General features: G+C 44.3%; 1 protein-coding gene across 1 annotated transcript in view; it reads left to right on the top strand.

Moving 5' to 3' along the window:
• The window catches only part of LOC146812208 (uncharacterized), a 381145-nt gene that overhangs the window by 251083 nt on the left and 107178 nt on the right, over positions 1–22884 (top strand). The window contains exon 5 of the mRNA XM_085619240.1: positions 8555–8692. Coding sequence (XP_085475366.1) covers positions 8555–8692 — 138 coding nt within the window. The remainder of the gene's footprint in view (positions 1–8554; positions 8693–22884) is intronic.

Here is a 22884-nt window from a genome sequence, read left to right as displayed (position 1 = left end):
GCTCTGAAGGTTGTTCCTGCTGTTGGGAGCTGGAAGAATCCTAAGAGAAGCAAGAAAGCATGTCTCTGACACCGTCAGCAATGCCGCTGTGATGCCGCGACCTGCATCGAGGCCAGGGGCATCACTCATGAAGTGCATGACGCACCGCCCGACCTGCACCGCAACTTAGTCGCCCATCAATGTCTGCCAATGCCTGCAGTTATCGGTATTCCTGATGCCAGCACTCGCACCGACTCAGTCACCAAGAGTGCCTGCATCCTGTTATTGCGACGCCGATAACCACTGAGGGGGACTCCACAAACTCGCCGACTTCGCACAGTCACCGGAACCGACGTCTCATCGCTGATGCAACCGTCTTCCACCGTCCTGGATTCGACACGTCGCCTCATCGAAGACACAATGCCTCACCTGCCCCGTGACTCCGTGCCCATCGCCGCACTCCTCGTGGTCAGCGCTGTACTTTGGAACTATTGCTGTCACAACATTGCAATAGACCCAGGTGGAGCTTTTTCTTTTCTACAAGCTTTATTTTTGCAATAACTGTTCTGAAGTCATATCTTATTAGCTGTATGTTGGATTTTTGGCATTTTTGTCTTGTTGAGTTTAGATAAAGATGCTTTATTTTTCCTAAACTGGTGTGGTGTCCATTTGTGGTGTTATTACTGTATTGCTGTGTGTTTTGAGTGCAAATATCTTACACATTGCCTTTGGGATTAGCCTGCCTGTTTGTGCAAAGCTACCCAGGGGGGTGAGCAGAGTTTATCTAAAGTGTGTATCGCCCTTACCCTGACTAGAAGCAATGGTCCCTATTTGGACAAAGGTACCTACCTCAGCCAACTAGAGACCCCCATTTCAACAGTTGCCTATTGACGAGGAAAATCTAAACAGAGAGCTACAAGCTTGACTAAATTTGGAGCATCAGTTAGATATACCGTTGAGTTAAGACTTATTAGTTTGTTAAGTTTCACAGTACTGAGAATGGCTGATTAATTAATTAGTTTTTATGTCTGGGGACTGATCGCATAGCTCCTGGAATGGTGAATTCTTAATGTTTGTCCTTTTTCGAAGTGTTCCTGAAGGGATTGTTATGAGAGATTCTAAAGTTGGATATTTTATTCAATAAGAGTCCATGAACCTCCATCCTAAATTATTTTGTAGATGCAAATGCTGTGATTTGCAAAATGGGTGTGTTTGCAACTGCAAATAGGTTTGACTATACATTATCCCATTTTAGGAGCCAGTACATTTTTACTGAATCCTGTCACAAAACTGACTCCCATGTTGTGTTGGTAATAAATTCACCAAAGGTATGAGGTACACTTGGGATCCCTTGTCCTTTGTGAATCTTAGGAAAAAGATTCTTTGGGAATAGGCAGTGGTCCGAGGAACTATTAACAATTCTTAAACCACCTTTAAAAAATGCTAACTTTCTTTTTGTGATTCTTTTTTTTTTATGGGAAAAAGACTGCATTTAAAGAAAAGTTTTCTTTCTTGAGAAGCAAGAATGGGAGTCTCCTTGGGTTACTAACCTTTCACACAATGCAGTGCAGCAAGGCATTGCATTAGAGAAAAGAGAGAGAGCAGAAATGTCATATCTACTAATATGTGGCACACTGTTGCTCTCTCATAGCACTGGTGCACTACAGGACACCTAGTGTCAAAACAGGCACCCTTCACCAAGGTGCAAGGTTGCCTGCATTACAAGAATAATTGTTTTTGTTTAGGAAGGAATACCTTCCTTCATGAAAACAATCCCTGGAGGCATTTTCTCTTTCTATATGTGCTGCAGAATGTAGCACAATGCATCACACATAGAATGAAGAAATAACAAGGAGAAACAAAACATTCTCCTCAAAATGCCATCCTCTGGGAGGCTTAGTGATTTAAATCAACCACAGATTTACACACCTTTGAAAATCTAGGATTACATAAAATCCATGGATGGATACAAGGGACACACCCATGCTCCACCCATGGAATGCCTCCCACATTGAAGAGCAAATCCCCACCTGTGTGGCTTCGTGAATATCTACAAGATTTTGCATTGAGGCTGAGCCACAAAAGTGGTGCAACCACAACACGAAATGTTAGTAAATTTGTCTCCCAGTCACCATCCTGTGATGGCCTCTAATTGAAGTGAGTAACAATTTTCAATCTACCTCATGAATATTAATAAGGTACGCTGAAATTGCCACTCATTGTGAATCATTTATTTTCAAACTACTGAATGTTGGTCGGTGTATAGGAAATCTTTCTGGACACAAAATTACTATTATGCATCCAGAAAGTACATGCATCAGGCCACAAATTACTATTGATAAAGTGCTGAGTGATTAAAGTTAATTCAAGAGCAGTAAATGGTGATGGCTAGTCATAGCAAAACTTTTAATACTAGAATTCAATAGTTGAAGAACAACCATGAATGGATAGAAAGGTTACATATTTCTTTAGTGATTGCAGTTTTTTATTTTCATTGCAAAAATAAAATTTTAAGTAAAGTTCCACCACATTGGTAAGGCAAATGGTGTGGGGGTCAGCAGATCTGATTGTTTGCTTACACAGATATATATAATTCTATTTATAAGAAATAGAAATAGTGATTTGGTCTCCTGTCCCAGGAGAATTATTGAAAAGTTTCAAAACTTTTATTTCTCAATATATATTGATTCTAAAATCCATCACTTATGTGTTTGATAACTGTCTTTCAAATTTACATTTGCCAAATAGCTATCTCATTTATAATACACTGCAATTCTCACTGATTATTTTCTAACCTTAGTCTCCCATTTTGAAATATATTACAATCAATTCATATTGTAAGAGGAAGTTTGTGGTTCTTTCAAAGAAGCCCTGATCATTCTCAATCCCAAATTGGCAAAGGAAAACAATATTACAAACTTTAGGGAAAATAAATCCCTAATTACTATTGACAATAAAGTGCATGTTAAATATTGATAGGTTGATTGGCAAAGGTGTTCCTTTTAATAATTTTTAAAGAACAGTATGGTTTTCTGATAGATAATTACTCCTCAAATATTAAAGAATTCGTTTTTAAATACAATACTTCATGGGACATCTGTCAATTTTATGAGTAAATGTAATGTTAGTCTAAGTTTTAGCGCTGTGCCTAAATGCATACAGAATGCTTTGATTCTTGCCAATGTTAAAGAACCATGCTCGTTTAGATTAAATCTTTGTACAACATAAGGTTGCTCACTTTTAACTTTGTTATTTTTACATTTGGTGGAGTAGAAATTAGTACTTTATTTTCTGTTTTACTGATGAGTTTCAAGGGATTAACATAGGTATCACCCAAAATAAATTATTACCATAGACAGATGATATTTTATTTCTCACCAGTCTGCTAACATTAGTTGCTTGTGTACTGAATTTAATTCCAGGAAATTATGCATTTTCTTTGCTACATATTAAATAAAACAAATGTATATTTTTAATACCTCATGAGAAATACTTTCCCTAAGTGCTACTTCCTACAAGCATTTTCAGGTTTAGTTCATCTAATTAATATTCAGGCAATAGATGTGAAAACGGCAATTCAGAATCTATTTCATTCAAATGTAATCCTATTCTTACAGGCAAAGAGCATCATATGTCTAGATTGTCTCCAAGTAAATCTTGATGTTTAAAGACTTTATTTGAAGTTTCTACCAAAATTACATATTTACTTCATATTTTTCCTGTTTCACTTCAGTTTTTCAGGAAAATTAATTGTCTAATTTAATATTTGGTTTGCCAAAACAAGAACGTATATTTCTATAATCAAACTCTAATGCAAAAAAATGAAAGTAGTTATTAATCTGGCTCCTTTTCAACTAAAACGTTCAACTTTTTTGGTAAGTCATGGTCATTTGTGGTTTAGGAAAACTTCAACTAATTCCCAGCCTGCACCTCACAAATCAACCTCCTTTTGTTTCATGGTTTAGTATGCATCACCAATAAAATGATAAAAGTGAAGCTAATAGAGTCTCTTAAATGTTGGAAGTAAACTATCTCTTAAGAATGCCTATGATAAATGTATTGCTCCTTTTTGGAATGAAAATAATGGACCTAATTTTAAAATCATTCCAATTTCAGATAAAGTATTGTTCTTTCATTTATAGATCTAAAGATTTAAAATACATCTATACAAATTAGAAAATGTTTATTGCATCAACAAATATATTTGTTTATTTTGTCATGCTTTATCTTCGTAATCACCTATTGATGGTCAAATTAGTAATGCTGTTTAACCTGTTTTTCCTCTTCATTGTGTCCAATTCCCTCATAATTTCTTTACTTGGTCATTATCACAATGTTTTCCATTATACAGAAATGAATGTCTTTGGTTCTCAAATAATCTGTGTCCTGCTCTTCATTGTACAATTTTAATAACATATTTTGAACTTAAAAATTGCACCAAAATATGAACTGCATAGGAAGATACTTTAATTTCCAGGCCTTATTAAGATTTGGAGTAAGAGTTACAAACTCTACTTCTAACACACTGCTCCAATAGCAGTGATAGATAATACATTTCACTCTAAGATAAACATTGAGTTTTAAAAGAGTTTCTAACCCATGAATTGTGCTCTAGGTGGCTTAGTGAATATTGGAGGACTGACGTAGGAATGCAAATTAATATATATATTTTTTTTTAAAAGTTGTATTTTTAGTGTGTGACACTATTTTTAGGTTGAGCTTTCAAGACCTCTTGTATATACTTTAGTATATACTTCATATACTTTAGTATATACTTCTTTGTGGGCTTACTGCTTTTCATTTGCTTGATTCAGAGTCCCTTAAAAATCCTTACTTGCCAGTGGTCAGTCTTGCCTATTTGCCCCTCCATTTAAATCCACGGAGCAATACCCCAGTACTTGTACCCTTCCACTGGTCTCATTGTAGCATCTGTTCAGAGACTGATTTTCCCTTTCTCCAAGAGCATCTGACCCTATTGATGTTTTGAACTTGTGTTAATGTTTGCCTGTGCTCCAACTGCTGTTTATGTAAGCAGGGCTGCAATTCTTGTTATGTCCTCACATTAACTCTGTATTCAAAGACTGAGCTCAAATGCCAGACACAAGGTAATTTTATTTCTCATACATTAAAGTGAGAGGATTTCCCCATCCCCCAAATCCCTCCCGTTTTGCTGCATGCCTTTTTTTCCTGCTGGTGATTGTCTAACTCCTCTAAATGTCCGGTGCCTGCCCCTTTAACAATCCTTGTGCCTTTATGCGCCTTTAATTCTGCCCCCTTTAATTTCCTTGTCACCCATAGCCGGAAAAGACTAGCTGTTGTGCTCTAATCGGAGCTGCTGCAACGCGTTTCTCTGCTGCTCAGTGAGCTCTTTACTTGAGCACTAGTTACATTACATACATTCATATACATTTTTTCTGCATGAAACATTAAAGTAATTTGCACTGACCCACACAATGTTAAGCCACCTCGACTGTTATACTGGCTAGAACCATTTAATTTCTATCTCACACTGACTCTCTCAGTCAGACTGTATATTTGTGCCATAGTTGTTTTCTTTCACACTCGTTTTCAGACACTTAGGGGCTTATTTATGAGCCCTTGCGTCACTTTTGCGTCACCAGTGCGTCACTTTTTGTGACACACCAGTGGCACAAAAAATGTGCCTTGTTGCGTCATATTTTCAAAGTGATGCATCTAGGTAGATGCGTCACTTTGTAAGCCCCTGCGCCACATTATACCTGCGCCTGTTATAATGTATGCAGGGGGGGGGGCGTTTTGATGCAAGAAAGGGTCGTAGATGTGACGCAGTGAAATCTATAAAATTTCACTGCGCCATTTCTTGGATGCTAATGCGTCAATATCTTACGCCTGCCTCAGGCGTAAGACTGACACAGGCACTATCAACATGGGACTTGCCCATGTGTAATGACACATTGCTGGAGTTGCGTCACTTTTGTGACACACTCCAGCAATATGTCATTTTTGTGCCTATAGATACGTCAGACATACTGACGCATCTGTAACTCCTTGCGACATGATGCGTAATACTGTAAATATGATGCATCATTGGTGTCGCAAGGAAGGCGCAATGAAAAGTGACGCAACACGGTTTTCACGCAGCGACGCGTCATTTTTCATAAATGAGGCCCTTAATGGCATATTTGCAAGCCCCTTGCACCACCGATGCATCACTTTTAATATGGGAAAAAGTGACATGCCAGCAGCGCATGGGGCCTGTAAATGAGGCCCTTGATTATGGAAATATGCGTAGCCTGTGGTCACGGTCTTCAAAATACTATACCACGTCAACACCTTGTGGTGAAAGGAAGAAATCACACAATGTAGCTACATTGCATGCAATTGAATAGACTGAAAAAACAAACTCTCAGAATACACCGAACAGGGGCTATAAAGTTATAACAAAAACTACAAGAAGAGCAATACAGAGCTTCTAGCGTGCAAGAGACTGCACCCGAGAAATGAAAAGCCAACACTAAATCAGAAGTTATCTTACACACCCTTCCCGTGTGGTTGTTGTTGACGTGTGGCTTTTCTGCTCAAACCATCCCTCCTGAGAGACAGTCAACATAACTGTGCGAAAAACAAGCAATTACACAAGACATGGGTAGGTCAAGAATTGGGATTTATGTGGAAATAAGCTTGCACAGTGAACATTATAACAGATTATGCATGGGGCTACTGTTGTTGCCAGAGAATATGGTGAATTTGTCTTTATTGGCATCTTGTGTCACATAATTAGCTATTCCTTGATGCATAATTAAAAAAACACTTTCACAAGAAGCAGCAGAGTGCCATATAAAGAAACTACAAAACAGTTAATCAGTAAATACTGCAACATAATGTGGTCCTTCATTACTCCATAGGCCCAGATTATTTATGCTACACTGATTGCATGTTTTATTTTAGCAAACAACAGCCAGGATAATGTGTAAAACTTCACAGATTCCTGCAGCGCAAACTCATTTTGTGGACTCCCCCTGTACTATGGATTATGAAACCGTCTCCCATTGTCAATTGCATGGTGTGAATACTTTACTGGAAGTTTCAACAACAATGCAATTGACGCTGATGATAATAATAATACGTGTTATTATTCCTATCAGTCTCTTTTAAGTCTCTGTAACTTTACCGTAACTTGTAGTATCGTCATCAATCAGAATTATGAGATTTTGTGGCTTTGGTGTTTTCTGGATAGATAATGGATTTGCCACATAATCCATTATCTGCTTCCTAATTTGCAGATTTTCACAAAAAATGCTTGCTTCTCCAGATAGGATCAAACTTTACTAAAGCATGATGACATGTGTTGTCATGCAGTGGGAGGCCCTTGGCAAAGACCGACTGGTCACCTTTTAGTTGTTAATTGCTGTATGTGGGTGCTGAACAGGGTCTAATGTGGGTGAAAACCTTTTCACAGTGAGTTTGTAACCAATACAAATAAAATAATGCATCATGCTATCACAAAATGTGCATTATACCAAATAATGTGCATTTTTTCTTGCCACATAATTTGACCCTCCCTTTCCACATAATTCAAATGGCCCTGTGCATGTTGTAAGGCAGGAAATATGTTTCTGTACAATCTGTGTGATGCCATAGCATGTCTGTCGTTTTCTTTCCTCTGGTATCATGTTGTAAGCCAGGTCCAATGATAATGTTTCTCAAATGTTTATTCAAATATTTTGTGTAATGTTTCTGGCTTCAGTTTCAAGCCAGAGTAAAGAGGCGGATAGATGTTCTTGATAAAAAAACTCAACCTGTCAAAGTAGCAATGAGTGTGTTTGGCGTCAGTATGCTGATCACATTTTGCTTTCTACTGAAATGTATTGGACTGAACATTTAAGTTGGGCACATCAGGAAAATAGCTATTTTGGATACAAATAAGTGTAAAATCAGTGCTCTTCAACGGAAGGTCTATGGAGTTATAGGTGTGTACATATTGTTCATTGGAAATCAATTATTTTGAGCTGTGCTATTTTTCCATTTTCTATTTTCTCATTCCTTGAGTTTTACTACTTCACCATCTAGTATGTTTCTAAGTGCCCCTGGCACTGATTCTTCAGGCTGTTCAATACTTTAGTGTTGCAGTCCACACAGAATGTTACAGTGATGTTGACTTGCATAGAGGCACTTGTCTTTCTGTCTGTGCCTTAAAAAATTCTTGGAATTTGTCCATAAATGTTTTCTGAGGCAAGCATGTATTTATAAATTAGACTGTATGACCTAGTGCGTAGTAATTGTATTGTTCTTCAATCCCTGGCAGCACATCACCCAGAATAATGTGCTGCATGTCTAAACACTTATAAGGTACAAAAGGCTTGTTTGCATAGAAACTAAAAATGTCTCCATGTTTGTCTCTCTGTTACTAGATGGAACAGGTATGATCATAGAAATTCCGACATCCACCCCACTCTGAAACCAATGCAGAAAATAATTTCTTAATGTTTATAATCAGAAATGCCTCAAAAAAATGTTGGAACAGTTAAATACTGACACAAAATTAAAAGCTGATTTTCCCTGAAATTGATATAGTTAATTCATTTGTTTCTGACAGTGTGTGTTCTTTTGGTGGTGATTCAAATGCTACAGTAACTCTGACAACCTATGCAGAAAATGGACAATGCAAGCTTAATTCACCTACAGTCCAAACTCAAAGAGTGGATCAACATCAACTCAAATGTTTAGGGCAGACGTAAGTTATTTTTCTGAATATATTGCAAAGTGCACTCATGCCCAGTAACAGTTTTTGAAAAGTAACACAGAATTGTGATTTTGTTGTAAATATAACACCATTAATGTATTCCTTATAATAATAATGATAATCTTTAGTCAGCATACATAAATATGACCATAGAGGAGACAATTTGAGCTACACATACATGAAATGTAAACATATTTGCTAAAACAACCAAGTCCCCATTAAGACAGCATGAGATCCATAAAATATGGTTGTCCCCTTTTGTCTTTAAAATTCATGATGCTTCCAGCAGCCTTTATTTCAGATATAAAAGTATGATCATTAAAATCCTAAATTGACCACAGTTTAACATGTAAAAACTGGACCTGATCCTAAAAAGTGACTCACAATTCACAACTTTTATAGCAACCTCAGACAGTGCAAAATCGACAGAAACTCTTGTATACTTCAAACACCTCTAGTGGTTCTTATCTTTAAATCAGATCTTAAAAAGTTAGAAACACAAAAAAGTGAAAAAACAACTGATGAAAGTTGTAAAAACAATAGGGCAACATGTGCCTGCCTGAATCTAGGCTTTCTTAAAAGCCCGTTAAGGAACACTCTTCTCGGGTGTGAGTAGTGAGGACAGAGGAAGACAAAATGTAAGGTATTCTGTGGAGACCTATTGTCGCAGCCACAGGGTCCTCTGTTTTCTGCGTGTGCCATGAAGCCAGCGGGGTACAGCCAATAAGTGATGGAATAAGTTCAATCTGAGACGTGTAATTAAAATTCTATCACATGGGCTTGTTATAAGAGATAAACAGGGTTCCATGCACTGCACTGACTTTACTAAAATGTGATCTCGGATCGTGGATTTTTTAAGCTCCCTATCCTAAGCAGTGACATGTTTAAAAGACAGATCTTTAAGGAAAAGCGCTTTTCCTGTGATCCCACCTTATCATGATTGGTGAACATATCTTCTCATTCTAACGCGGTGAGGGTGTCCTTTACATATTTTAGCCACCGTATTTTTAACGCATAGTCGAAGGAGCGACAGTCCTGGATTATCATCCTATTAAAGCTTACCTCTTTGTTGGACCAGATCTTCACCCAACACATTAGGGGTTTCACTGCCACCATATCAGAGATGTATTTGGACCCCAATTCTTCATGTACAGAGTATGCAGGGAAACTATGAGGGACTTTCAGCAAGTGCCCAAAATATCTGTTTTCTTCAGTTTTTAATTTGTTATCCACCTTATATCCCCATACCATGCTACCATATAAAACGTTTGAACTACAGACGGAGTTGTATAAATTTAAAATTGTCCCAGTTGACCAGTTGCCTAATCTATGAGCAAAGTTTGCAATTGCTCTGGTAGCATTCTCCTCTAGTAGGTGTTTAAAACTCAATGTCTCAATTTCTCATCAAATAAAATAACCAGATATAAGAAGGCTGGTACTTTCCCTAAACTGTGTGTGTCTACCGTGTATGTGTTATGCTTCCTGCACTTCTTCCCAATTTCCATTATATAGGATTTAGTTAAAATAGGGGACAGGTCCATCGTTTCCATAAAAAGGCAATAAGTGACATGGTCGTCGAGTTATGGTCACTAAATACACTATGGATGATATTAAAAAAGGATATAAACTTCCTCAATGTAAGAGACACAAATATAAAATCAATAAATGATGAGCAGCCTCTACCTTTTATAAGTCGGGAGCACAACTGAATCAGGTTGAGTTGCAATCAGGTCAAAGGTGTGAGTTAGACTATAGGTGTTTAGGAGGAAACTCAAATACCGCCCTTCCTTAGTATGTTCCATATGTGGTATGCAGGTCGACCAGTCACAATGAGTCACCCTTATATTGGGACACAGGTGGCAATTAATGTCTCAGGCTAAAATTAGTTGAGACCATGACAGGCCTTCCCCCTGAGTTTGCTCCAGCCGTCGACTTAATTCCACCAGGCTAGCCGATCCATGTGAGTGTAATCAGTAAGTATTACTCGTGAATGTGAGACCTTATACAGCATCCGAGTTCCACAACAGGGTCTTCCACCCACCGTGAATCCTGAATCCTGAGATCTCTAAACACTCCCCCCCTTACTCTGCCTGCATTTGACCTTAATGCTGGGCAGAAAAGGTTTTAGAACCTTCTAGGAAAATGTTATTAGCTGGCTCCTATGTTTCCTGAATGCATATATTATGGATAATTCCTTGATGACCTTAGTGTCTAAGCCTATGGTGTCATCTCCTTTCTCCGCCAGAATTGTTATCTTATCTACTTTCCGTTGTTTCTTCTGAGAAGGTGGGCCACTTAAATCCGCACCATGAGTAGTGGTCATAATAACTCTATTCCGTGTGGTCTGACCAACTGTGGTATCAATTAGACTAGTGCCATGGTTGGAAATCCCTGAGTCTTCCTTATCTTGAACTTGTCCCAAGGCACCGTATGCTAACTTTTCAACCTCCTGGCCCACGCACTCCCCCGGGAGCGATAGTGCTGCCCCTGTCTTTTCCAAGGAGAACTGCTGCTCTGCGTTGTCTATTTATTTAGTGACTGTCCCCACTGCTTTTACCAAAAAGGAATCAACGGTTCCCTTATTTGACTCCTGTGGGGAACACGAGGGAGCACCTTTCCTCTTCCACATGATGTACTTATTCAATAAACCCACCTACGCAGCACAAGGCAAAGTGATTAAGGCGGTTTCAGGGAAAGGCAGGGATGTGAAAAAGTACTCTCACAAGCTGTATCTGCAATCAATGACCTCCGGTCAGCCTTCAGCCCCAGACCACTGACTTGTCCTCCAAGCACCTTGCCGATGTTCAAAGAATTCCGACCACTCCTGCCGTAATATCCGCTAGCATGAAGCCAAGAGGGTAAGCCCGGCCCAGCCACAGTCGGCCACGGTTGGGAGCAGATGGGTCCCCCCTTGGTCTGGGAGCGGCCCAGGCACGTCACCATGCGTCAAATGCTGTTGGAGACCTGGGCTGGCCATAAGCGCCTCTTGGTGCAAAGGTGCCGCCGTTAGCGGTGTGCGTGAGAGCCACGATGCCCACTGGGGCTTGAAGTCCTGGCCCCCTCCCTCAGCACAAAATATATGTCAGCGGTCTCCCTTATAGAGAACATAAACATTAAGGGTCTATTTTAGAGTTCATCAGATAGATAATCACAAAAGTATGGTTATTCTGACCACCTTTTTACAAGTAAATGTTTTCCTAGTGCACTTGTTATAAGGGGGATGGGGTATTGCACGCATTATAAGGTGGATGGGATATCCTTCATTTTATTGGTGGAGTACCCACAAGCCAACCTCTAACTCAGGCCCTAAGTTTCTAGTTCAACCGATGGAGTTCTGTGCATAACTAGCATAAACAGAGATAAACAATAGCTGTGCTTCTTGTTACTGTCATACATTTGAGCAGTGATTTGCCCATTACTGCCCCTTGCACTTCCTCCCTGTTAACAATCTTCTTGTTGCCTCTTTCATGCTCGTTTCCACATTCAGGAGGATATAAGTGATACCTGTGGTATATAACGTGTCTCCAAGATAAGATTACATGTTGATTATGCTGCATTGTTCTCAGATCTCCATCCATTTAATTTTCAAGGAATATTCAAGTATTGTGGGACACTTTGTGAAAAAAGCAAGATCAAAACTATCCTGATTCATTTCACTGAAAATGTCTTACCTCAAGGGTTAAGAAGTAGAATTCAATTGATGCATTTCCAATGTTTGGTATGCTAACTATAGAGCCTAATCCAGCTACTTAACCAACATACTCCTCCAATGGCCAGACAGAGTATTTGTGCATCCGAGGTTAGCCAACCGACTGCCCGCCCAATTTAGAGTGGACAATCAGATTGCTTGTTTTATGCTGTCAAACACAGTCAGGTTAGGGAGTGTTAAAAAAAAATGACCTTTTCACCATGGAAGAAAGCTCCCATGGTTTGGGCGCCGCTAGTTTTTCATTTATCAAAAACAAACTCCTGTTTGAAAAGGGAAAAACAGTGTAGAAGTTTGACGAGCAGCTGTCAAGTTTCCCAGAGCAGTCTGTTAAACTTTTACAACAGTGACATGAAGAGTTGTCTGCCAGACTGGCAGACAACTCTAAATTTGGCTGGTTGAGGACCAATCGGGATGGTGGGGGCAATATTTTATGCCATCCCAACAATTGCCCTCCATCCATCAAAGTCTAGATAGGGTTCTAAAACTGAATTTCCTAGGGGCGTGGCCAAGATGGCAGGTGAATAAGACATGCTTCTCCCATCTCCTCAGCCCTGCCGCCTGCCCTGGCCTACTCTACTGCTTGAATCAGCCCAGCAGGACCACTGAATAGCTCCCAGGGATAAGCTGAGAACAGGGCATGGAGCAGGGGGCTGTCTTCCTCTGCCCAACACCGACATCTGAGATCCACGGGGAAGAGAGTGGAAGTGGCTGGTGAAGCAAGATGGTGGCCGCAGCCTAGGACGCTGGCTCATGGTGCGGGCTGCTCTGAGGGGCCGCCTGCGGCCGGGTGACCTTCAAGGCATCCAGTGCACAAGAGAGGTGGTTAGCGGTGCCGGCCCTGAGGGTGACTGCAGCAGGGGTGCTTCTTGTCCCTGGAGAGGCCCGGTTCTCGACTACCAGCTCGGTCCCAGGCTACAAAAGTTGGCCGCTGCCGGGCGAACGTCCCCACCAGCGGTGCGGGACTGGCCTGTGAGTAGTGGTCAGCGGTGGTCACTGGCAAGAGCAGTTTGTGACATCGACGGGGGACCCTGATGAGGGCCCTAGGCACAGTGAGGTCCTGAGGCATCCCGGGAGCTGCTATTGAGGCCCATGACATGCAGGGGGAGCTGACCTCAGGAGGAGCCCCGCAGAAAGTAGCTGAGCCAAGCAGGAGTGCCTGCAGTGGGGTGACCTGGCGCCTGAGCGACCCGGCGATTTGGAGCTGCTGCAGCCAGTGGAGACTGAGATTAGATGCTGTGAGGGGGCGGGGGGACTCATGGACTGAGCTGCGTCCCTGGCCTGCCAGAGGTAGGCTGTGGGGTTTTTCCCGTATGAACTGTCACACAATAAGAGATAGACGCTTTCCACTTTTCTGAACCGAAGGGCTGAGGTTGACATTGGCTTAACATCTGGGACAGTGACTCCTTCTTCCCCTGTGAGGACCATCTGAGGTGGAGGGGTGTGACCACCTGGCAACCAAACAGCAACGGCCAAGTAGTGAACTGTGTGAGGGTCTTCCTGTCAGGCACGGCGTCTTGCCTTGTTACATGACCCTGCTCCCGATGGTGGTCATTTGGCTTGACCCTTAGGCTGCGGCGTCCACCCCAGCTGTGGCCTGGGCCATCACTGTGGCTGAGAGATCTTCAAAAAGCCTGCTTATACCGGTAGCCATGGGGGGCTGTAGCTCGTCTCAATAGCGAGCGGACCCCTGCAGCGTGGGGGAGTGAGGTGGCGGGACCATCACCTCCCGCACCAAACAAGAAGTCCTAGGTTTAGGATGGAGCGGGGGCCTCTGCGGCACCGGGCATGGACAGTGCTGATCAGGAGTCCTATTCCACTCAGAGTATATTTATAGACCCCCTGTATAGCTTGCCGGATACCCACCTCCAGGAGATGGACAGCAGGTGTCATGGAGTGGAGAGTGGGGGGGCGGATAGGTTCTCAGGGTATGACATCAGCTCGAGCGAAGAAGGAACGGTCCCTCAAAGATATGCTGACCAGGCCCTCCGTCACTCCGGCTAGGGAATGGCAGATGAGCCAGCCACAGGACTTGGAGAGGGGAGGAGCCTGTCATCTGCTCCTTTTTGGAGGACCTTTTCTCCTTTCTGCGCGAAGACCTACAGGCCCTCAAATGTGAGCTCTCTAGTGACATTAAGGAGATCAGAAGCAATGTGCATTCCATCAGAGAGAGGCCCTCAGTGATCGAGGACCAGGAACACACTTGCGATGAAGAAGTGGCGCACCTGCAGCAGGAGGTGATACACCTGCGGAAAGAGCAGATAAACTTACAGGCCCACTTGGAGGACAACATTCAAATTAAGGGTGTGCCATCCTCTACGGTACTGACCTGTCCATCTATCTTAGGGATCGTTTCCTCTTTATTCTGGAAGCCTCATTAGAACTAGAGATTAAAATTGACTGTCGCCGTGTGGTCATATATGCCACGGTGACGGCCAGATTGGACTACGCGAACAGTCTATATGTAGGTTTACCTGCACATTTGATTAAAAGACTGCAAATGGTCCAAAATGCGGCTGCGAGAATGATTAGGCGAGTACCTTACCGCATATTAAGCTACTCCACTGGCTGCCCGTGGCTAGGAGACTTGAATTTAAGGCCCTGACATTTGCTTTCTGTTCCTTACATGGCAAATGCCCGAGCTATTTGAAACAAAGCTTATGTAGCTATAAACAGAATAGGCTCCTGAGATCTACTTCCTTAAACCTATTATGCGTTCCGAGGTTTAAGAAGCCCGGATTGGTGGGAGATCATTTATGGTTGCGGCTACTAAGCAATGGAATGCTTTGCCTAACTTTTTGCGGCAGATTGAATCTGAGCCATTTTTCCGGAAAGCGCTGAAAACATGGCTTTTTACCCTAGAACTGAAGGACTAGGTTAGCTTTTGCATTCTCGGTTGCTTGCACTTCTGTCTTGCTTCAGTGCCGGGACACCTCTGCTTGAGGTAGCTGTTTACGCTTTTATAAATGCCGTTATTATTATTATTAGAGCATGCCGGGTCGGTCTGCCGAGTCCTGCATTGGCCCCACCTGGGAACATATTGGCTTGGCTCGATGATTTCCAGCCGAAATAAAAGATTTTGTGAAAGGCCTGTGAGAAACATCCACTAACTTTTAAGGGACACATACCAATGCTCTATCAAGACCTGGCCATGCTAGCCTTTCAGAAAAGGCGGGACTTCCGTCCAGTTTCCTCCTACCAGCAGAACCTTGGGATCTCCTACTCTTGGGGGGTCATGCTTTTTGTCTCATCTTTCACCTCGAGGACAAGTCATACCAGCTATGCTCCTTTAAAGAGATTTGCCGGATACTCGGGATAGAAGGTTTAACTGCTGGGGCTCAAGATCGGGAATTTCACAGGGCCGTCGCCTCTCAGACACCCACAATGGCAAAGACCTCGTCCAGCCTTTGGGACTGTGAAACCTGACCCAGCTACATTTGCTTTGGAATGTAAGCGGTTCTGGAGTTACTGGCCGGGGACCAGCCAAATAAGGACAACGCATGATCTCACTGGGCATAGCATCTGTTGTTAACTGAAGGACTGCCCTTGCATGCGGCTGGGATCTGGGGCCACAACATGCACCCTCTGCTCCCATTTGCTGGGAAACTGCGGACTTGTTTTACCAGTCCCGGACTTGACCTTGTTATTTCTATGTTTTTGTATTTAGTTAGTTTTGTTTGCGTTGTGGAACAGTACTCAGTTTTGATGTTGGAGGGAGATGAACTAGATACATTCATGCAGGCGTCCAGAGAGGTGGGAGGAGGGCAGGTAACCTCGGTCTCCACAACAAATGAGCACAGCATAGCACTGCAATTCTACATAGAAGAATTGACTTGCCAACAGGTTAATGTCCTTTCACTGATCGTGAAGGGAATCAACAACCCAGTCAAGGGCAGAGCAATATTGTCTTATCTCGAGCACTCTGGGGCTAACATATGCTTACTCCAGGAGACCCACCTTCTGGTTAGGGACTGGCATCAACTTCGCTTCCCCACCTTCCCTCACCAGTTTTTTTCTTCTGCATCCACTAAAACTGCGGGAATGGCTATACTAGTAGCTAAGTCTTTCTGAGGCAGGGTGGGTCCCAGGGTGGTGGAATTGAAGGGTAGGACGTTGCATACACTGTGTTCATAGAGGACCAATCTCTTGTGCTTCAGCTCCATATATACTCCCAAAACTAGACAAGAACAATTCATCCATTCAGCAGTGTCGGAGGTAATGGTCTCTCAGGCACACAGGGTGCTCCTCTGGGGGGAGGGGGGGCCACAATCTGTTATTGGATACTGATAAGGATAGAACAGCACATTGATACGGCCAAGCAGGGGCCCTGTCCAAGGAAGTGGTTAAGTGGCTGTGAGCGATGTGGTTGCTTGAGTTTTGGAGGGATTTCCATCTGCAAGCTCTTGAGTATACCTTTTACTCTCATGCACACAAAGCACATGTACAACTCGACTATTTTTTTAGGGACCAGGGACGTACATAATCTCATGGGGGGCTGCCCGTTTCGGATCATGATGCAGTTACCATTACTATGGAATTCCCCCCAATGGATAGACGACTAGGACATGGCAATTTCAATAGACCCTTGACAATGCCCAAGGACATACTACAAGTCACAAGAGCAATACAAACATTCCTAGGTTTCAATAACACCCCTGAAACCTCCATTTCCATACTCTTGGAGGCCCTGAATGCCATAGTGAGGGGCGAGCTCAAAGCTATTCCCGCAGCAGATAATGAGGTTTGCAAAGAAAAGAGAGATCAGTTGATTAGCCTGGTCAAAGAGCTATAACGAATACATTGTCGAACTGGGGCTTTGAGAGTATGGCACCAACTACACGCTGTGCACACGCAACTTGCAGGATTAGATTTAGACTGGGCTGAATATGCTGCCCTCTGGCTAAAACATTCCTTCTACATAGCAGGAGATAAATACAGACCTCTGTTAGCTAACAAGCTGAGGGCCTAATGGCAGCAAGCAGGAGTCTATTCCCTGCGGACACCGGAGGGCAAGGTAGTGCTACATGATAAATCTATAGCCTCGGCATTTCGAGACTTTTTACGCAGAACCTTACTAGGGACAAGAACTAGAGCCGCAATCATATGTTCAAGGAACGAATATGACCCGAATCACTCCACTACAGGCGGCTTCACTAGATTTCCCTATTAAACTGGAAGAGGCCATTTCGTTAATAGCCCGTCAGAAGCCCTTAAAACCCCTGGGGCTTGATGGATTTTTGGCAATCTGTTGCAAAACCTTTTGACAGATTTGAGCCTCTATCCTCACTAGGTAGTTCAATTCATTCTCGGGCCCGAGATCCATCCCCTCTTCCATGCTGACAGCAGCTATTGTGGTCATTCCGAAACATGGGAAGGACAAACAGCACAGCAGCTCATACCAACCAATATCTCTTTTGAATGTGGATATGAAGCTCTTTACAGGCATACTCACGTTGAGGCCGGGTCCCTAGATGCCAAGCATTATAGTCCCAGACCAGGCTGGGTTTATTCACCAAACGCAATGTTGTGATAATACAAAGCGTATACTGCACTTAATAGATAAAGCTAATCATTCAGACGATGAGACCCTGCTACTTTCGATCAAGGCAGGGAAGGTGTTTGATCGTGTGCACTGACTGTACCTGGAACAGACTCTTCTCCATTTTGGATCTGACGATCGTTTTCGAGCTTGGGTTGTGAGCTGTTATAGCTCACCTACGGTAATGGTTAATATTGTAACATCATCGCCCTTCCCCATCAACAGAGGCACCAGGCAGGGGTGTCCCTTGTCACCCCTGCTGTTTGCCCTTTACATGGAGCTCATGGCTCAGTGGATCAGAGACAACCCTGATATAATTGGAATTGCCTTTGGGGGGGAGCGGCACACTATTCGTCTATACGCCAATGACGTCTTAGTTTCCCTGCTTAACCCCAGTGCTGCCCTCTCGGCCTTTATAGATAAATTGTCCACATTCAGCTCTTCATCGGGATTCTGAGGCAACCTCAACAAATCACAGGCCTTCACCCTATCGATATCCCAAAGTCACTTGGCCCTCCCTAAGGCCCAATTCCCTATACATATCAATCCCGTATCTGGAGATCCAACTCACAATTCGCCAGACCGCTACCATAAACTATAATTCTTTACTTCACCGGATCAGAGACCACCGCTTCTCTTGGCTTGGATTTGGGTTACCTACCTCCAGATGCTGGGGGTTTGGGGTACCCAATATTCAGCACTATTTTCAAGCGGCGCAGCTGAGGCTACCTCCTGGAGTGGAACAGAGAACAATTGGAGAAACATTGACTATTCTAAGATAGGGCGATAGCAGGACTTTCCTTGTGAAAGGTACCCTTTCTCAAGGAAGCTCATAGAGCAAACACTTTGCAAGCATCCCCTTGCTAAAATGATCATGGAGGTTTGGGACAAGGTAAAGACTCAACGGGGCCTCACCACATTCCCCTCCCCCAAGACACCCTTGTTCGACAACAGTAACTTTTCCCCGGGGTTGCAGCGAGGGGTATTTGAAGTCTGGAAACAGACACAATGCTGCTCTGCGGCCCACTTCTTTGATGCAGAAGGGACAATCCCATTCCCCCAATTGCAACAACAATATAACTTGCCAGAGACAAAAAGAATGCATTATTTACAACTAAAACACTGGCTCTTACAATCTTCTAATCTCCCTGCGGTGGGCTTGCAGCTTACACCTTATAAAAAATGGTTGGTGGCCAAAAGTACCAATAAAAGGCTAATTTCTGAGTTATATGCCTTTCTACGCCAGCCTACCCAATCGCTGAGCATCCTCAGCCAGAGAAGGTGGGAAAGGGAACTGGGGAGAACTTTAACCCCAAAGGAATGGGGAGAGATTTATTACAGAGCGAGTAACACAGCCTGTAACATGGCAAGTATGGAGACCACCACCAAGGTAGCCACTTACTGGTAGCTGTCCCGTACACCTCCACTGGGGCAATCCGGAGTGAATCCCAGACTGCCGGAGAGGCTGCAGCTCCCTGGGTACCTTGCTCCAACTGTTGTGGGACAGCCCCAAATTTACAGACTATTGAACTAAACTCCTTGATGACATAGACCTATATTTGGACACACATATACCCAGATTCCCCTCCTACACAATTTTGGGTCTGCCCAACCCGCTAATGTTGCTGCTCATATCCCTTAGGGGAGGCAAATGGGACAAGCCCTGGGGACGGCACAGCAGAACATCCTTGTCCATTGGTGTTTCGGACACATACCTACCTATCAGGAGTGGCTTCACAGATGGTGGTATATCTTAGTGATGGAGAGGATTGCTCCATCCCTTGCCACTTCTAGGGTTTCGTTTGGGGAGATATGGCACCCATTTCTCACACTCCTAGCCACAGAATTTCTTGAGCTCCCTTGCCCCAAATATCTGCGCATTCTCAGATAAATAAAAAAAAAAAAAAAAACTCCCCCTGACCTGGCAATAAGAGACCTTTAAACACCTAATGCTCAATTCCCTCTTCTGCTAACACGCTCTGGGGCATATGTACAAGAACTGCCACTAACTAACGTTAACAATAGTTAGCGGCACTTTTCCTAACGGGCCTATCGCCGCAAACTATCGCCCTGTTAGCGATGTATGTACAATATGTCGCTACATGGCGATAGGTTCAGGTAGTCGTGGTGAAAACTGCTGCTAATACTGGCGTGAAGGCAATACAAATTCAGACATTAGCGGACGAAAACTGACGAAAGGTCAATTAGAGGCAAAAAAACTCACGTTAGTCAGCCCAATGTGACTTTTTTTGCCTCTAGAGGCAAAAATACCCTATAGGTCCACCGCCAATGAAACATAGGAAACAAAACCAATGGAATGGAGCAGCAATGGCCAAGTGCAGCACATATCTACAACCCCTCCCCCCACAACAGCCAGAATGACCAGCCGGAGTCCCAGAGGAAGAGGAAATTCGGAAATTCAGGGCTACAATAATGAAAAGAGGCACATCGCTGGGCAAAACCAGTGATGCATCACTCATCATTGCACACTCCTTGCAACGCCAAGGCATCCAAAACCTTGAAAGCGCAGAGAGCCTCCCGTACCTGGAGGCCTCGCTGGGCCCACGTCTGGGACTCGAAGTGGGATGCAGAGGTGCTGTTGAGTTGCTGGGCCATGGTGGTAGACATTAAGGTGTCGGCGATTTCCCTTACCTGGTGATGAAGTCTACCAGGTTGCATGGAGACACATTACTGACCTGTGTGAGAAGACCGCCTGGTGCCTCTTGGAGCTGTGAAAGGTAGAGGCACTTCTGCGCACCAATGTAGGGAGGTCTGCATCGCATACCATGTGCCACCACTAAACTGGGATGCACGGAGGAGATTACCAATGGTGGGACACAGTCTGGAGGATATTGTGCTGGCTGGATGCTGTGGCGGGTGAGGCCCCTGAGCTGCGCTGAACTTGTGTGGTGGGAGCACTGCCACTTCACGCCTAAGGAGGCCCCTGTTGCATCACCTGCATTGGGAGGTTCCCCAGCAGACTTGGCAGCGATTGCTGTACCCAGGGTTGTGAAATCCCACCTGGCTGAGGCTCCTGCTGGCTGAGTCACAGATTTCGAAAGAGGGCAGCGGATTGCGCCACGGTGTCATTGTCCAGGTGAGGAGAAGGGGAAACGCAGTGGGGAGAAGAACAGGGGTGCAGTCGGGGCCAGGCCTAGCACCTGTGAGTGACGCACCCTCAGTGGCAGCTCATACGCTATGTCGGAAGAGCATTGCCCAACTGCTTTCAAGCAGTGCAAGAAAAGGGAAACATAACATGATGATAACTTTCTGATGTACTGATTAGGCCTGGGCAGTAAATTCCGTTCCGCACACGGAATTTGCGAGATTTGGGTAGTTTCGTGTTCTGCGGAGATGGTGGAATTGCCAAAAGTTCCGCGATCCGCGGGTTTGCGGAATTTTTCGCTTGTTTGCGCTTTCAAAATGCGTGTTCGCAAGATATTTTCCCCCGAGCAGGCAAACAGAGTTCGCGAACAGGCAAAAAGCACCGCGAATGGGCGGAACAAGCAAATTTGCGTGTTCGCGGAACTCTGCGTGCTCACAGAGATTTTTTACTGTTTCGCAGAACTTTGCGTAGCACTACTATGCAAATTCCGCCCACCCCTAGCTATGTTTCCTTTGCGGGTGGGAGGGTGGGTAGGGCTGCTCTACTCACAGAGCAGGGCAGGGGTGGAGTGGTATGCCCACTCAAGTGCGCAATGACTGTTTGGTCGCCTCTCTCAGGCCGGCCAAAGCAGTCATGCGCACTTCCCTGTTCGCAATGCCGGCTGCATTACAGCCTGCATGGAGTATATGCCCACCCCTCCAGCCCCTGGCTGAACGCCTTGTCAAGTCGCTCAAGAACAATCAGAATGCTGCATTGCAGCATTGTGATTGGCTGAGGGAGCCTGGTTGCTTGCTTCCTGTTCTTCGGAGCAGACTCAGGAGAGCAGGAGCACAGAAGACACGGGACCAGGCATCGAGGTAAGAATTAAAAAATATATCTACAACCCCTTCTCCCCCCAAGTCCACACCCCCTACAGTGTCGTTTCCCGCGTTTCCCGCCTCCTAGCTGTCCAGTCCCCCCCACAGCACTACTTAATGGCAGCCACTGTGCAGCCATGCTCAGCGGGGCATACTACTGTTGCGTCAAAGGCAAGCCCGTCTGTGTCCGTCTGCCCCTGGACCGCATCCAGCACCAAGGACCTTTCCTCTTGGAAACTCCACCACTACAACGCCAGCACCCTCCTTGCCATCAACCCTGGACACCACACCACCTGCCATCTAGCAACACTGTAGATTTCTCTTACACCCTGCGCCTGTCGAAACTGCAATTGCCCCTTCTGCCACATCACCACCTCCTGCCGCCCAGCTGACCAACAGCCCTATCGACTGGCTCAACTGCATCCTACTCAACGTGTGGTCTCTCCACAAACATGCAACAGAAATCTGGGACCTCCAAAACGCCACCTCTTCAGACATCACCTTCTTCAAGGAAACCTGGACCAACCTCTGCTGCGGACCGGACATCGCCATCACCATCCATGACGGCTACAAATTCACCCACACAGACCACCCGAGCACCAGTAGGAGGCATCGCCATTGTCTGAAAAAGCACACTTCAACTGACCACGCACTCTAATGACCCAACGGTGACCATGGAACACCTCCACTTCCAGATGTGGACCAAACCCAATAACATTCTCTGCGGCACCCTCATCTACACGCCCCCCAAGCAATGAATGCCCATTCACCAATGCCATTGTAGATCTCATTGCGCCCCAGGCTCTCCCATCCACTGACTACATCCTACTCGGAGACCGCAAGTTCCACCTGGACAATCCCAGTGACTAGAACACCACCCCCCTCCTGGGGAACCTCGCCAACATCTGACTCAAGCAGCTAACCCACAAAGCCTGACATACACTTGAACCGTCTTCTCTACCAGCGGGTACTTCA

Source organism: Triturus cristatus, chromosome 7, assembly GCF_964204655.1.
Source record: "Triturus cristatus chromosome 7, aTriCri1.1, whole genome shotgun sequence".
NCBI classification, from domain to species: domain Eukaryota; kingdom Metazoa; phylum Chordata; class Amphibia; order Caudata; family Salamandridae; genus Triturus; species Triturus cristatus.
This window is presented reverse-complemented; position numbering and strand designations above follow the sequence as displayed.